At 62.9% G+C, this 17348-nt stretch overlaps 1 protein-coding gene across 1 annotated transcript in view; it reads left to right on the forward strand.

Annotated features, from left to right (window-relative positions):
• Nucleotides 1–1858: 1858 nt before the first annotated feature.
• LOC138734865 (SCO-spondin-like) overlaps nt 1859–17348 on the forward strand; it is a 47236-nt gene continuing 31746 nt past the window's right edge. Inside the window, 23 exon segments of the mRNA XM_069882684.1 lie at nt 1859–1956; nt 2861–3023; nt 3813–4051; nt 4131–4213; nt 4941–5120; nt 5183–5364; nt 5960–6062; nt 6661–6819; nt 6897–6976; nt 8047–8163; nt 8239–8392; nt 9362–9602; nt 10696–10834; nt 10932–11058; nt 11221–11393; nt 11911–12129; nt 12211–12376; nt 13211–13466; nt 14328–14508; nt 15182–15276; nt 15354–15610; nt 15943–16077; nt 16632–16831. Coding sequence (XP_069738785.1) covers nt 1859–1956; nt 2861–3023; nt 3813–4051; nt 4131–4213; nt 4941–5120; nt 5183–5364; nt 5960–6062; nt 6661–6819; nt 6897–6976; nt 8047–8163; nt 8239–8392; nt 9362–9602; nt 10696–10834; nt 10932–11058; nt 11221–11393; nt 11911–12129; nt 12211–12376; nt 13211–13466; nt 14328–14508; nt 15182–15276; nt 15354–15610; nt 15943–16077; nt 16632–16831 — 3747 coding nt within the window.

Here is a 17348-nt window from a genome sequence, read left to right on the forward strand (position 1 = left end):
CCCCCGCCCCTCCCCCTCCTCCTCCTCCTTCCCCTCCTCCTCCCTGTCCCCTCCCCGTCCCCACCCCCCCAGGTCCTTTTATGTCCCCCCCCGCCCCCTTCCCCCTCCCACCCCCCCCGTCTCCATCCTCCCCCTCCCTGTCCCCCCCACCTTGTTCCCCCCACCCCAGTCTCCATCCCCCCCCTCCCTGTCCCCCCCCCCCTTGTCCCCATCCCTCCCCCCCCATGTCCCCCCCAACCTCCGTGTCCCCCCCCAAGCTTGTCCCCAAGCCCCCTCCTCCTTGTCCCCCTCCCCAGTCCCCATCCCCCCCCCTCCATCCTCATCCCCCCCCCTCCCTGTCTCCCCCCTCCCCCCTATAACCCCTCTCCCCCCTCCCCTGTCCCCCCCCCCTTGTCCCCAACCCCCATCTCCTTCCTTGTCCCCCCCCCCCCGTCCCCATCTCCCCCTCCCTGACCCCCCATCTCCATCCCCCCCTTCCCTGTCCCCCCCTCTTGTCCCCATCCCCTTCTCCCTCCCCCCCCCCGTCCCCATGTCCCCCTCCCCCCATCCCCATGTCCCCCCCCGGCCCCCCCCCTCCAGTTTCCATCCCCCTCCCTCTGGTCCCCTATGTGCCCCCCCCCCATCACCCCCCTCCTGGTCCCTATCCCTGTCCCCTCCCCTCCATGGAACCATCTCGGTTCCCCCCACCGGCTGATACAGGACATGGGGACATGGGGACGGGGGATATGGGGATATGGGACATGGGGGACATGGGATATGGGGATATGGGGAAAAGGGACATGGGATATAGGACATGGGGAAAAGGGACATGGGATATAGGACACAGGGATATGGGGACATGGGGACATGGGGATATGGGGACATGGGGATATGGGATATGGGGAAAAGGGACATGGGATATAGGACACAGGGACATGGGGACAGGGGACATGGGGACATGGGGATATGGGACATGGGGACATGGGTATATGGGACACAGGGACATGGGTATATGGGACATGGGGACATGGGATATGGGGAAAAGGGGACATGGGATATAGGACACAGGGACATGGGGACAGAGGACATGGGGACATGGGTATATGGGATATGGGGGTATGGGACATGGGGACATGGGATATGGGGAAAAGGGACGTGGGATATAGGACATGGGGACATGGGATATGGGGAAAAGGGACATGGGATAATGGGGACATGGGGGTATGGGACATGGGGACGTGAGATATGGGGAAAAGGGGCATGGGATATAGGACACAGGGACATGGGGACATGGGACATGGGGACATGGGGGTATGGGACATGGGGGTATAGGACATGGGGACATGGGATATGGGGAAAAGGGGCATGGGATATAGGACACAGGGACGTGGGGCACTGGGCACAGGGACGGGGACACAGGGGCACCAGGGCACAGGGGACAGTGGGACACGGGACATGGGAAATGGGGACACTGGTCACCAGGCACTGGGACATGGGACACAAGGACATGGGGTGAGACACCTGGGGACACGGAGGGGACACAACCATGGGGATGGAGGTGGTGTGGGGACACTAGGGGACATGGACAGGGAGATGGGGACATAGGGGGCCGCCACCATGGGGTTGGAGGTGTTTGGGGACACTTGGGGACATGGAACAGGGAGATAGGGGGCCACCACTATGGATTTGGAGATGTTTGGGGACATTAGGGGACATGGGGGGGCCACCACCATGGGGTTGGAGGTGTTTGGGGACATTAGGGGACATGAGACAGGGAGATGGGGGCACGGGGGGGCCACCACTGTGGGGCTGGAGATGTTTGGGGACACCATGCAGGGAGCTGGTGACATCTGTGCCAGGGGCTTGGGGACAATCCCGGATGCAGGATGTGTCCCCGCTGGCCAAAGCCACCGCGGTGGCCCCGTCTCCGGTGTCACCCACGGTCCTGCGGGGCGTCACCCGGGTGATGGGGACGCGGTGGCTTTGTCCCACCAGCTGCGCCCAATCGCTGTCCCCACAGATGTCCCTGCGCGCCGCCCCATAAAAACCCCAGAGGGACCCGCGGGGACAGGGACGGAGCCCAGAGGGGACACGGGTGGCACCAGGTAAGGGGGACATCGAGGGGGTCACCAGGACTTGGGGGGGGGGAAACATGCTGGGGACATGGAGTGGGGACAGGGGACACCGTGACAATCCCAGAGAACAAGGTGACATGGCCAGGGGACACTGGGATGGGGACAGGGGACACTGGGATGGAGACAGGGGACAAGGTGACATGGCCAGGGGACAGTGTGATGTGGCCAGGGGATACTGGGATGGGGACAGGGGACACTGAGTGGGGACAGGGGACAAGGTGACATGGCCAGGGGACAGTGTGATGGGGACAGGGGACAGTGTGATGGGGACAGGGGACACTGGGATGGGGACAGGGGACACTGTGAGATGGCTAAGGGACACTGGGGTGAGGACAGGGGACAATGTGACATGGCCAGGGGACACTGGGGTGAGGACAGGGGACACTGTGAGATGGCTAAGAGACACCAGGGTGAGGACAGGGGACACAGTGACATGGCCAGGGGACACCAGGGTGGGGACAGGGGACAAGGTGACATGGCCAGGGGACACCGGGGTGGGGACAGGGGACACTCATGTGGCCAGGGGACACAGTGACATGGCTAATGGGCACCACAGTGTGGCCAGGGGACAGTGTGACATGGCCAAGGGGACAAAGTCACATGGTCAAGGGACATCACAGTGTGGCCAGGGGACAAGGTGACATGGCCAGGGGACACCGTGGTGTGACAAGGGCATTTGGCCACGGTGCCCCCTCTGTCCCAGTGGCCGCTCCGGGTGACCAGGGGGCTCTTTGGTGGCCTTGCAGGTCCCGTCTCGCCGCGGTGACGCTGGGACCCGGTGGGACCATGGGGGGCGGCGTCGGCGTCACCGGGGGCCACCCCCGGCAGGGCCAGGCGGCCACGGGCGCCCACCTGGGTCCTGGCCACCTGGGGGCTACTCTCGGTGGCCACGGTGGAAGCAGCCGCGGGGTGAGTCCTGCACCGCGTCCCCGGGGCTGGGGACACGGGGAATGGTGGCACCAGGGCTGGTGGCCCCATGGATGATGATGTAGAGGTGGCTGTTGGTGGGATGGGGTTTGGGGACACGGAAGGTGGTGGCACCAGGGTTGGTGGCACCATGGATGATGCTGTTGAGGTGGGTGCTGGTGGGATGGGGCCTGGGGACACAGATGGGTGGTGTCACCAGGGCTGGTGGCCCCATGGATGATGCTGTTGAGGTGGGTGCTGGTGGGATGGGGCCTGGGGACACAGATGGGTGGTGTCACCAGGGTTGGTGGCACCATGGATGATGCTGTTGAGGTGGGTGCTGATGTGATGGGGTTGGGGACACGGAAGGTGGTGGCACCGTGGGTGGTGGCCCCCCAGGTGATGATGTTGTGGCAGATGTTGGTGTGATGGGTCTGGGGGACACGGATGGGTGGTGGCACCATGGATGATGCTGTTGAGTTGAGTATTAGTGGAATGAGGACATGAAAAGGTGGTGGGACCAGGCCTGGTGGCCCCCCAGGTGATGCTGTTGAGGTGGGTGTGATGGGGTTGGAGGACACAGATGGGTGGTGGCACCAAGGATGATGCTGTTAAGGTGGGTGTTGGTGGGATGGGGACACGGAAGGCGGTGGCACCAGGCCTGGTGGCCCCACGGATGATGATGATGTTGAGGCTGGTGTTGATGTGATGGGCTTGGAGGACACAGAGGGTGGTGGCACCATGACCGTGGGTGATGCTGTTGAGGTGTGTGTTGGTGGGATGGGGACACAGGTGGGTGGTGTCCCCACGGCCGGTGTCCCCTGGTCCCCGCGGTGCAGGCGCTGGTGCGAGCGGAGGCTGGAGGAGCAGCTGGAGGAGGAGGTGTCCCCGCGGCGCGAGGACGCGGTGCCCTGCGCCCAGCTGCCCCGCTACAGCCTGGCCGGCTGGCGCCTGGACCAGCCCCGCATGCTCCGGGTCTACGGTGACCACGGGGACCTCCCCGGGGACCCCCAGATCTGCTACATCTACCGGTGAGGGACGGAGGGGACGGCGGTGGGGACACCACGGGGGGGGACGACAACCCGACCCGGGTGACGCGGCTCCTCGCAGCCCGGCCGAGACCCGCCTGGTGGGGAGGAACCGCACCCAGAGGACCTGCTGCCCCGGCTGGAGCGGCGCCCGCTGCGACCAAGGTGGGTGCCACCCAAGGGTCAGCTGGCCACCACGAGCGCATCCCGGCCACCACGAGGCCATCTCCTCCACCACCCTGGTGCCACCACGAGCCCATCTCCTCCACCCTGGTGCCACCACGAGCCCATCCTGGCCACCACGAGGCCATCTCCTCCACCCTGGTGCCACCACGAGGCCATCTCCTCCACCCTGGTGCCACCACGAGCCCATCTCCTCCACCCTGGTGCCACCACGAGCCCATCTCCACCATCCTGGTGCCACCACAAGCCCATCTCCTCCACCCTGCTGCCACCATGAGGCCATCCTCTCCACCATGAGCCCATCTCCTCCACCCTGGTGCCACCTCAAGGCCATCCCTTCCACTATGGTGTCACCTTGGTGCCATCCCTTGCACCACAAGCCCATTCCTTCCACCCTGGTGTCACTTCAATGCCATCCCTTAGACTGTGGTGCCACCATGAGGCCATCCCCTTCACCATGAGGCCATCCCTTCCACCCTGGTGCCACCAAGAGCCCATCCCTTCCACCACGAGCCCATCTCCTCCACCCTGGTGCCACCACGAGCCCATCTCCACCATCCTGGTGCCACCATGAGCCCATGTCCTCCACCATGAGCCCATCTCCTCCCCCCTGGTGCCACCACGAGCCCATCTCCTGCCCCTGCTGCCCCGCACTCGTCTCTCTGGCCGCGGTGCCACCTCGTTGCCGTGTCTCCCCGCTGGCCGCCAGTGTCGGTGGAGCTGGGTCGCTGCTTCAGCGCGTGGCAGTGCCACCACGGTGCCCCCAACGTGTCGGCCGTGAGCCTCGGCGAGTGCTGCCGGCGGCGCTGGGGCCGGAGCTGGAGCAGCGGCAGCAACTCCACCTGCATCTCCTGCTCCCGCGTGGACCTCCCAGGTGGGTCCCGGCCCCGTGGAGGCATCTCAGGGGGGTTCAGGAGGACGCGGAGCACAACGAGGTGTCCCCGGTGGCAGGGCCGGTGGCGGCGGTGCCGCTGCGGCGCCGGGGGCTGTCGGCGCGGTGCCTCAGCTGGGCCGGGGCGCGGTACCGAACCTTCGACGGGACCCACTTCCACTTCTCCGGAGGTTGCACCTACAGCCTGGCCGAGGCCACCGACGGCACCTGGGGCGTCACCGTCAGCGCCGGAGACCCGCGGGTACCCAACGGCCCCTCCAACCAGGAACCGGGTGGCGGGGTGGGGTGGAAGGGACCTCCAAGCCCATCCAGGGACACCTCCAACTGGATGAGGTTCTCCAAGCTCCATCCAATGTGGCCTTCAACACCTCCAGGGGTGGGATCTGGGGGTTCTGGTTGGCACCAAGTTAGAATCATGGAATCAAGGAATGGGTTGGGTTGGAAGGGACCTCAAAGATCACCCAGTTCCACCCCCAGCCATGGGCAGGGACACCTCCCGCTGGATCAGGGGCTCCAAGCCCCATCCAACGTGGCCTTCAACACCTCCAGGGGTGGGATCTCGGGGTTCTGGTTGAGAACGAGTTGGAATCATGGAACCATGGGATGGTTTGGGTTGGAAGGGACCTCAAAGATCATCCAGTTCCATGGGCAGGGACACCTCCCACTGGATCAGGGGTTCCGAGCCCCATCCAACCTGGCCTTGAACCCCTCTAGGGATGTGTCCTCTGCTCCTGTGTCCCCTTGGCGTGTCCCACCCTCACAGTGTGGCCATCGGTGGCTTCCAGCAGAGCTGCTGGTGGCCCTGCTCAGGCAGGGCTGATGTTCTGCTGCTCCAGGTGCTCCACATGACCTTCGGGATGGACACGGTGGTGGCCCAGGGCCGAGACATCTCCGTGAACGGTGTGGTGGTGCCGGAGGGACAACCCTACCTGCACGGCGGTGAGGCCAGCGCCCTGTCCCATGCCCTCACCCCAACTCCAGCCCCATGGTGGTGTCCCCTGTGTCCCCATCTCCCTGTCCCATGTCCCCCCCCGCCTCCATCCCCATAGCCACGTCCCCACCACAGCCCCATCTCCAGGTCCTGTGCCCACCCCATGTCCCCACACCACCTCCAACCTCATCGTGGTGTCCCCCCAGGTCTCCATGTCCTCGTGCCCCTGTCCCACATCCCCGCACCATCTCTAGCCCCATGGTGGCATCTCCCCACCTCCATGTCCCCATGTCCCCTCATGTCCCAATCCCACCTCCATCCCCATGGTGGTGTCCCCCATGTCCCCATCACCTCGTCCCATGTCCCCAGACCATCTCTATCCCCATGGTGGTGTCTCCTGATGTCCCCATGTCCCTGTCCCACGTCCCCCACACCACCTCTAGCCCTATGGTGGTGTCTCCCAGTCTCCATGCCCCACGTCTCCATGTCCCCCAGTGTCCCCAGACCACCTCCACCCCCATGGTGGTGTCTCCCCATGTCCCCATCTCCCTGTCCCATGTCCCCCCGTGTCCCCATCCCACCTCCACCCCCTACTGGTGTCCCCAGGCCTCAGTGTCACGTGGCCGGGCGACTGGGTGGCCGTGGCGAGTGGCCTGGGGGTGCGGGTGGCCCTGGACGGTCACCGAGCTGTCACGGTGGCCGTGGGCGCCGAGCTGTGGGGCGGCACCTGGGGGCTCTGCGGCTCCTACAACGATGACCCTACGGGTAGGACGCTGTCCCCACGCCTGGAGGGGCCACCTCCCGCGTCCCCTCGATTGTCACCCCCCCCTCCTGTCCCCCAGACGACTTCCTGCAGCCGGGAGGGGACGTGGCCACCTTGGCCTCCACCTTTGGCAACTCCTGGAAGGTCCCTGACGAGGAGGTACCAGGGTGGGCTGGGTGTCCCCTGCTGTCCCCAGCTCCACGTCACCTGGCGTCCCCACACCATCTCCAACCCCATGGTGGTGGCTCCCCATCTCCCTGTCCCCTGTTCTCCCATGCCCCTACACCATCTCCATCCCCACGGTGATGTCCCCAGACCACCTCCCGGTCCCCCCGTGTCCCCAGACCATCTCCATCCCCATGGTGGTGTCCCCCCATCTTCCTGTCCCATGTCCCCAATGGCCCCCAGTTGCAATTTCACCCCAATTCCTTTGAGCTTCTCCCCATCTTTAAGGTTCTCCTCATCTTTGAGCTTCTCCCCATCTTTGATCTTCTCCTCATCTTTGAGCTTCTCCCCATCCTTAAGGTTCTCCCCATCTTTGAGCTTCTCCCCATCTTTGAGCTTCTCCCCATCTTTGAGCTTCTCCCCATCATTAAGGTTCTCCCCATCTTTGAGCTTCTCCCCATCATTAAGGTTCTCCCCATCTTTGAGGTTCTCCCCGTCTTTGAGCTTCTCCCCGTCTTTAAGCTTCTCCCCATCTTTGAGCTTCTCCCCATCTTTGAGCTTCTCCCCATCATTAAGGTTCTCCCCATCTTTGAGCTTCTCCCCGTCTTTAAGCTTCTCCCCATCTTTGAGCTTCTCCCCATCTTTGAGCTTCTCCCCATCATTAAGGTTCTCCCCATCTTTGAGCTTCTCCCCATCATTAAGGTTCTCCCCATCTTTGAGGTTCTCCCCATCTTTGAGGTTCTCCCCGTCTTTGAGCTTCTCCCCATCTTTGAGCTTCTCCCCATCTTTGAGCTTCTCCCCATCATTAAGGTTCTCCCCATCTTTGAGCTTCTCCCCGTCTTTAAGCTTCTCCCCATCTTTGAGCTTCTCCCCATCTTTAAGCTTCTCCCCATCTTTGAGCTTCTCCCCATCATTAAGGTTCTCCTCATCTTTGAGCTTTTCCTCATCTTTGAGCTTCTCCCCATCTCCAAGCTTCTCCCCACCCCTGATGTTCTCTCCATCTTTGAGCTTCTCCCCACCCCTGATGTTCTCCCCATCTTGGAGCTTCTCCCCACCCCTCTCAGTTCTCCTGCGAGGACGCGGTGGAGCTCGGCTGCTCCCCGGACAACGCGTCGCGGCTCGCGGCCGAGGCCACGTGCTCCAGGCTCCTGGCGGAGCCGTTCCGGCCGTGCCACCACAAGGTGAGGGGACAACCCCCCGCAACCCTGAGGGATCCGAGAGCCACCAGAAGGTTCCAACCCCACCACCTCCCCCAGGTGGACCCCGGTGGGTTCCACGCGGCGTGCCTGGAGCTGCTGTGCCGGGACGCCGGGCGCTGGCTGCGAGACGCCTGCGACACCTTCGCCGCCTACGCCCGCGAGTGCGCCCAGCACCAAAGCCACCTCCAGTGGCGCCACCACGGCCTCTGCGGTGAGAACGGGGGCCTGGGGGACCCCAACGGGGCAGGGGGGACCTCAACATGGGGACACCTAAAGGTCTAGGTGAACCTCACCATGGTGAGACCCAAAGGCCAAGGTGAACCCCAAAACGATGAGACCCAATGGCCAAGGAGAACCTCGACATGGTGAGACCCAAAGGCCAAGGGGAACCTCAACATGGTGAGACCCAAAGGCCAAGGGGGAACCTCAACATGGTGAGATCCAATGGCCAAGGTGAACCTCAACATGGTGAGACCCAAAGGCCAAGGGGAACCTCACCATGGTGAGACCCAAAGGCCAAGGGGGAACCTCAACATGGTGAGATCTAAAGGCCAAGGTGAACTCCAAAACGGTGAGACCCAATGGCCAAGGAGAACCTCAACATGGTGAGATCTAAAGGCCAAGGGGAACCTCACCATGGTGAGACCCAAAGGCCAAGGTGAACCCCAACATGGTGAGGCCTAAAGGACAAGGAGAACCTCACCATGGTGGCACCTGATGGCCAAGGTCAACCTCAACATGGGGACACCTCAATGGTCAAGGTGAACCCAAACATGGTGCGACCTAAAGGACAAGGTGAACCCCAACATGGTGAGACCCAAAGGCCAAGGTGAACCTCACCATGGTGGCACCTCCAAAGCCCATGTAGACCCCTCGATGCTGGGTCCCCTTCAACTGAGTGAACCCCAATCTCTGGGCATCCCAAAGCTTGGGACCCCTTGGTCCTGGGCATCCCAAAGCTTCTTCTGGTGCCCCTCAACGTGGTGAAACCCAAAGCCCATGTGAGACCCTTTGGTCCGGGGCTCCTGAAAACCTTCTGGCTGGTGCCCCTCAACTTGGAGAACCTCCAAAGCCCACGTAGCCCCCTTGGTGCTGTCCCCCCCTCCCCTGGGTGCCCCCCAATCCCTCGCGTGGCCCCCCAGAAGCTCCTCCAGGCGTGTCCAACTCTGAGGTCCCTCAGGCCGTGCCTGCGCCGCGGGGCAGATCTTCTCGGACTGTGTCTCCTCGTGCCCGGCCACCTGCGGCGGCGCCGGCAGCGCCGAGGAGCCCTCGTGCCGCAGCGACTGCGCCGGCGGCTGCGAGTGCGCCCCGGGGCTCCACCGCGACGGCCACCGCTGCGTCCCCCTCCACGCCTGCTCCTGCCTCCACCGGGATCGGCGCTACCGGCCCGGCCAGAGCATCCGCCAGCGCTGCAACCGCTGGTGAGACCCGCGCCCGCCTGGAGAGGTGGGGAGGGAGCTGGAGGCCCCGCAACTGGGGTCTCCAGAGCTTGGTTGGGGTCTCCGTTGTTTGGTGTGGTGTCTTCAGAGCTTGGAGTGGTGTCTCCAGGCCTTGGAGAGGTGTCTGCAGAGCTTGGAGTCATCCCTAGGCCCTAGAGTAACGATTCTAAGGCTTGGAGTGGTGTCTCCAGGGCTCGGTGTGGTGTCTCCAGAGCTTGGTGTGGTTTCTCCAGGGCTTGGAGTCATCTCTAGGTCTTGGAGTGGTGTCTCCAGATTGAATCCCTGGGCCAAGGTTCTACAGAGGGATGTGGACAGGTTGGATCCTTCTGCCTGGAGGAGAAGGACCTGGGGGTGTTGGTTGAGAACAGCTGAACATGAGCCAGCGGTGGCCCAGGTGGCCAAGAAGGCCACCAGCCTTCTGGCTTGGATCAGCCCTGGGGTGGCAGCAGGAGCAGGGAAGGGATTGTCCCCATGGACTTGGTGTGGCCACAGCTCGAATCCTGGGGTCAGTTTTGGGTCCCTCACTCCAAGAAAGACCTTGAGGGGCTGGAGAACGTCTGGAGAAGGAAACGGAGCTGGTGAAGGATCTGAAGAACAAGGGTTGTGAGGAGCAGCTGAGGGACCTGGGGCTGTTTATCCTGGAGAAGAGGAGGCTGAGGGGAGACCTCATTGCTCTCTGCAGCTCCTGAAGAGGAGGTTGTGGTGAGGTGGGTGCTGGGCTCTTCTCCCAAGTGACAGGGGACAGGATGAGGGGATGACCTCAAGTTGCACCAGGGGAGAATCAGGTTGGACATCAGGAGGAATCTCTTCATGGAAAGGGTTCTCAGCCCTGGTAGAGGTGGTGGATGCCCTGTTCCTGGAGATGCTGAGAAGCTGGGTAGATGTGGTGCTCAAGGATGGTTTGGTGGTGGCCAGGAATGGTTGGACTCGATCTCCAAGATCTTTTCCAACCATTCCATGATTCCATTGGGAACCGAGCCCTACCCCAGGTTCTGGGCTGGGACGTCCATGACTGGAGTTGTGTCCATGGTCTTCTCCACCTCGGTGGTCTCGGTGTCCCCTCGTGTCCCCTCAGCACCTGCCGGGGTGGCCAGTGGCTCTGCACGCAGGACCCCTGCCCGGCCGAGTGCGAGGTGCTGGGTGGCCACCACTTCCTCACCTTCGACCAGCAGCGCTTCTCCTTCGAGGGCTCCTGCGCCTACACGCTGGTGCAGGTACCGGTGGCCACCACGGTGGTCGGGGTGGTGGTCACGATGATGAGGACCCGCCCTGGTGGCACCAAGTGGGTCCATGTGGCCTCTGCCACCCCAGGACTTCGTGAAGGGGGAGCTGGAGGTCACGATGGAGCACACGGCGTGTGACGGACACCAACATCTCGGCTGCTTCCGATCCATCAGCGTCAACGCCCATGGGGTGTCCGCCCGGCTCCACGGCTCAGGTGACACGGGGACTGTCCTCCTGCCCCACCCAGCGTGGTCACCATGTCCCGATGTCCCCATGGGGGTGGGAACCAGGACGTGGGTCACACCTTGATGTCCCCATGGTGATGGAAACCAGGATGTTGGTCACACCCTGATGTCCTCCCTGTCTCCTGGCCCAGGGGAGGTGACAGTGGATGGGCAGGAGGTGACTCTGCCCTTCAGCAGCGCCGGGATGAACGTCCGCCACGCGTCCTCCTCCTTCCTGCTGCTCCAAACCTCCGGAGCCCACGTCCTCTGGGGGCTGGAGACCCCGGCCGCCTACATCACCCTCCAGCCGACCTTCGCCAGGAGGGTGAGACCTGGGCTCCAGCTGAGTCCTCCTGGTGGAGCCAGGCTGGGGTCCATCAGGAGATCCATCTGCCAGCAGGGATGGGATGGGATGGGATGGGATGGGATGGGATGGGGACGGCTGAGGTGGATAGGATGAGATGGGGTGGAGGAGGTGGATGGAGGATGATGGGATGGATGGGATGAGATAGGATGAGTGAGATGGATGGAGAAGGATGGGAGGGTGGAGGTGGAGATGGGGGTGGAGATGGGGATGGAGATGGGGATGGGATGGCGATGGGGATGAGGGTGGAGATGGGGATGGGATGGAGAAGGATGGGATGGGGTGGGATGGGATGGGATAGGTGAGATGGATGGAGTAGGATGGGTGGGATGAGGTAAGGTGGGTGTAGTAGAACGTGATGGATGGGATGAGGTTGGATGGATGAGATGGATGAGGTAGGATGGGATGGGATGGTCTGGGATGGGACAGGATGAGCCAACCCTCCTCCTCCTCCTCCTCCTGATCCCCGTCCCGGCAGGTCCGTGGTCTCTGCGGGACCTTCAACTGGAACCAGCAGGACGAGTTCACCACCCCGGCGGGCGACGTGGAGACCAGCGTCTCGGCCTTCGCCAACTCGTACCGGGCGTCCGGCGCCTGCCCCGTCCTCGGCCCCGTCCCCCCCGACCCCTGCGGCTTCGCCGGGCGCCGCGACCTCGCCGAGGCCACCTGCGCCGTCCTCCTCGGAGCCACCTTCCAGGTGCCGCACGGCCCTCAACCCAACAGGACAAGCAGATCCGTGGTTCGTGGTGGAGCCGTGACCTTCTCCTTCGCTCTCCAGCTGTGTCACCAGGTGGTGGAGCCGGAGCCGTTCGTCCAGCTGTGCCTGCTCGACGCCTGCGGCTGCCGGGGCGCCCGGCGCTGCCTCTGCCCGGTGCTGGCCGCCTACGCCTGGCGCTGCGCCCGGGAGGGGACAACCCTCGCCTGGAGGAACCACACCTTCTGCGGTGGGGGGGACGGGTGGGATGGATGGGACGGGATGGGATGGGACGGGATGGGATGGATGGGATGGATGGAATGAGATGGATGGGATGGATGGAATGAGATGGAACAAGATGGAATGTATGGGATGGATGGATGGAATGAGATGGAACGAGATGGAACGAGATAGGATGGATGGGATGGATGGATGGATGGAATGGGATGGGATGGATGGAATGGTTGGATGGAATGAGATGGGATGGATGGGATGGTTGGATGGAATGAGATGGGATGGATGGATGGAATGAGATGGGATGGATGGGATGGTTGGATAGAATGAAATGGGATGGATGGGATGAATGGAATGGATGGATGGAATGAGATAGGATGGATGGATGGATGGAATAAGATGGGATGGATGGGATGGGTGGATGGAATGAGATGAGATGGGATGGATGGATGGAATGAGATGGGATGGATGAGGTGGATGGGATGGATGGATGAGATAGGAGGGATGAGGTAGGATGGATGGAGTAGGATGGGACAGGAAAGATGGATGAGATGGATGCAGGAAGGATGGATGAGATACGATGGATGTGATGGATGGAGTAGGGTGGGAATGGATGGATGGGATGAGATGGATGGAGTGGGATGGTATGGGTGGGGTGAGATGGGATGGATGGACGGGATGGGGTTAGGATGGAATGAGACAGAATGGAGTAGGGTGGGACAGGAGGGATGGGATGGGATGTGATGGATGAGATGGATGGAGTAGGATGTGATGGATGGGCTGAGATAGGATGGATGATGGGATGGGATGGGAGAGCAGAAGGTGTTGTGATGCCCCGTGCCACCGCCAGGCTGGCCGTGCCGCGGGGGGCAGCAGTACCTGGAGTGTGGTCCTCCCTGTGGCCAAACCTGCCGTGACCTCCTCCCGGACGGAGCCACCACCTCGTGCCCCGAGCTGGACAGTCTCTGCGTCCCCGGCTGCCACTGTCCCCCCGGGCTGGTCCTGGACGAGGGTGGCCAGTGTGTCCCCCCGGCCGCTTGCCCCTGTCACCATGGCAACGAGGTCCTCCCGCCTGGGAGCCGCATCCAGCAGGGCTGCGACACCTGGTGCGTGGTCCCTCCTTCTCCTTCTCCTTCTCCTTCTCCTTCTCCTTCTCCTTCTCCTTCTCCTTCTCCTTCTCCTTCTCCTTCTCCTTCTCCTTCTCCTTCTCCTTCTCCTTCTCCTTCTCCTTCTCCTTCTCCTTCTCCTTCTCCTTCCCCTTCCCCTTCCCCTTCCCCTTCCCCTTCCCCTTCCCCTTCCCCTTCCCCTTCCCCTTCCCCTTCCCCTTCCCCTTCCCCTTCCCCTTCCCCATCCCCATCCCCATCCCCATCCCCTCCATCCCCATCCCCTCCATCTCCCACCACGGCGCTGTGGGCCAGGGACCCTGGGGACAGAGGGGGACGAGGGACACCGAGCTGCTGCCGTGGGACGTGGAGGACGAGGTGGAGACGTCTGATGAAACCCTCCTACGGCCCGTGGGGGACAGCACAGCGGGATAGGTGGCTTTCATCGGACGTCCCCACCATGGGACGTCGGTGTTGCCAAGAGAGCTCAGGTGGCTTCCATTGGGTGTCCCCAATGTAGGATGTTAGTGTCACCAGTGAAGAGCTCAGGTGGCTTCCACTGGGAGATGGGATGGGGATGGAGATGGAGATGATGGGGATGATGGAGATGGGGATGATGGAGATGGGGATGATGGAGATGGGGATGGGGATGATGGGGATGGGGATGATGGGGATGGAGATGATGGGGATGGAGATGATGGGGATGGAGATGGTGGAGATGGGGATGGAGATGATGGAGATGGGGATGGGATGGGGAGGAGATGGGATGGAATGAGGATGGAGGTGGAGATGGGATGGGGATGGGATGGGATTGGATGGGATGGGATGGAGACTCTGTTGGACTGGGTCGTCCTCCCCCCGCAGCGTCTGCGTGGCCGGGTCCTGGCGCTGTGCGGGGGCCTCCTGCCCCCTGGCCGCCCGCTGCCCCGCGGGGCTTGTCCACGCGCCGGGGTCCTGTCTGCGCCGCTGCCTCCCCTCCCAGCCCAACGGCTCCTGCGACGGCGCCAACGACGGCTGCGTCTGCCCCCCAGGAACCCTCTACCTGGTGGGTCACCCCAGCTCCACGGGGACGTGGACACCGAGGGTGGAGGAACCAGGGAGCCAGGGGGTTGGGGGGAGCTGGAGGTTGAGGGTCAGGAGGTCCAGGGTGTGGTGGACCAGGGGTTGGAGGAGATAAGGGACGTGGACATTGGGGGGTGGAAAACTTGGGGGTCCAGGAGGTCTGGGGGAGCTGGAGTTGGGAGTCTGGAAGCCAAGGAGTTGCAGGTCAGGAGATCCAGGACTTGGGGGACCAGGGGGTTGGTGGAGACAGGGGACATGGACATTGAGGGGTGGAGAACTTGGGGGTCCAGGAGGTTGGAGAAAGCAGAGGACGTGGGGCATGAGGGAGCTGGAGAACTGGGGGGTCTGGAGAAGCTGGAGTTGGGAATCTGGAAGCCAAGGAGGTTTGAGGTCAGGAGATCCAGGACTTTGGGGACCAGGGGCTGGTGGAGACAAGGGACATGGAGATGGGGATGGAGAACTTAGGGGTCCAGGAGTTCTGGAGGAGCTGGAGTTGGGATTCTGGAAGCCAAGGAGGTTGGGGGTCAGGAGATCCAGCGTGTGGATCACCAAGGAGCTGGAGGAGACAGGGGACATGGACATGGGGTGGTGCGTCCAGAGGTCCTGGATGGTCCGTGAGGATCTCCTGGGCTTGGTGGTGGGTGTGGTGCCGGCAGGAGGGTCGCTGCGTGTCCCCGGAGGAGTGTCCATGCCAGCACGGAGGGCGTCTCTACCAACCCAACGCCACCATCACCCACGACTGCAACACCTGGTGGGACCCAGTGGGACCTGGTGGGACCCTGTGGGGCCACGGGGGTCGTGCCGGCGCTGAGCTTGGTCTCCACGCAGCGTTTGCCGGGGGCAGCGGTGGCTCTGCGGCCACCAAGACTGCGCCGGGACCTGCGTGGCCGTCGGGGACTCCCACTACGTCACCTTCGATGGAAGAGCCTTCTCCTTCCTCGGGGACTGCGAGTACCTGCTGGTGCGCGAGGCCACCGGGCTCTTCAGCGTCACGGCCGAGAACGTCCCCTGCGGCACCGGCGGCGTCACCTGCACCAAGTCGGTGGTGGTGGTGATGGGCGGCACCGTGGTGCACATGCTGCGAGGTGAGGGACGTGGCCACGGGGGGCAACCACGGCTTGGGACGGGGCCTTCTCGCAGGAATCTTCTGCTCAACGTCTTTATGGATGAGGTGGAGGAGATGGAGGGACCTGGAGGGGCTACAGAGGGGCTACAGAGGGACCTGGACAGGTTGGATCCATGGGCTGAGGTTCTACAGAGGGACCTGGACAGGTTGGATCCATGGGCTGAGACCATGGATGAGGTTTGACAAGGCCACGCGTCCCCTTCCAGTTGGAACTGGATGGCTTTGAGGTCCCTCCCAACCCATCCCACGGTTCCTTGACTCCCTGGTGGACGTTGTCTCCCTGTCCCTCAGGGCGGGACGTGACGGTCAATGGTGTCCCAGTCCAACCCCCCAAGCTCTACAGCGGCACTGGGTTGGCCCTGGAGCGCGCCGGGCTCTTTCTGCTCCTCCTCACCCGCCTGGGGCTCACGGTGATGTGGGACGGAGGTGAGAAGATCTCAAGGAGGTTGTGGGGGGGTCACCGTGGTGTGTGATGGGGATAGATGGAGGTGAGAAGATCTCAAGGAGGTTCTGGGGGGTCACCATGGCCTGTGGTGGGGTTCGATGGAGGTGAGACCATCTGGAGGAGGTTGTGGGGTCACCGCAGATGGAGGTGAGAACATCTCGAGGAGGTTCTGTGGGGCCACCACGGTGTGTGATGGGGGTAGATCGAAGTGAGAACACCTCGAGGTGGTTGTGGGGTCACTAGAGATGGAGGTGAGAACATCTCAAGGTGTTTCTGGGAGGCCACCACAGTGTGTGATGGGGATAGATGGAGGTGGGAAGATCTCGAGGTATTTTCTGGGGGGCCTCCACATCCTGATGGGGACAGATGAAGGTGAGAACATCTCAAGGTGGTTGTGGGGTCAGCACAGATGGAGTGAGAACATCTCGAGGTGTTTCTGGGGGGCCACCACGGTGTGTGATGGGGATGGATGGAGGTGGGACCACCTCGAGGAGGTTCTGGGGTGGCTGGTCTGGAGGTGCTGGTGGTGCCGCAGGGACGCGGGTGTCGGTGCGGTTGGACCCGCGGCACCGTGGCCGCGTGGCCGGGCTCTGCGGCAACTTCGACGGCGACGCCGCCAACGACTTGAGGAGCCGCGGAGGAGCCGAGGAGCCCACGGCCCAGAGCTTCGGCCACTCCTGGCGCCTCAGCAGCCTCTGCCCCGCGGGCAGCGCCCACGCCCCACACCCCTGCGCCGTGAGCACTGGGAGGGACTGGGGGGACTGGAGAAGGTGACTGGGAGGAGAAGGATGGGACTGGGTGGGACTGGAGAACGTAACTGGGATGAGACTGGGGGAACTGGGTGGGACTGGAGAGCATGACTGGCAGGAGAACGGGGGATCTGGGGGCACTGGGAGGGACTGGGGGGACTGGAGAAGGTGACTGGGAGGAGACTGGGGGAACTGGGAGGGATTGGGTGGGACTGGAGAACATGACTAGGATGAGAATGGGGGAACTGGGGGAACTGGGAAGGACTGGGGGGAGAATGAGGTACTGGGTGGGAGTGGAGAACATGACTGGGAGGACAATGGGAGCACTAGGAGGGACTGGGGGGACTGGAGAAGGTGACTGGGAGGAGAAGGGTGGAACTGGGTGGGATTGGGTGGGACTGGAGAACGTAACTGGGATGAGACTGGGGGAACTGGGAGGGACTCGGGGGAGAATGGGGAACTGGATGGGAATGGAGAAGATGACTGGGATGAGACTGGGAGCA

This window comes from Phaenicophaeus curvirostris, unplaced genomic scaffold (assembly GCF_032191515.1).
Source record: "Phaenicophaeus curvirostris isolate KB17595 unplaced genomic scaffold, BPBGC_Pcur_1.0 scaffold_290, whole genome shotgun sequence".
In the NCBI taxonomy this organism is placed as follows: domain Eukaryota; kingdom Metazoa; phylum Chordata; class Aves; order Cuculiformes; family Cuculidae; genus Phaenicophaeus; species Phaenicophaeus curvirostris.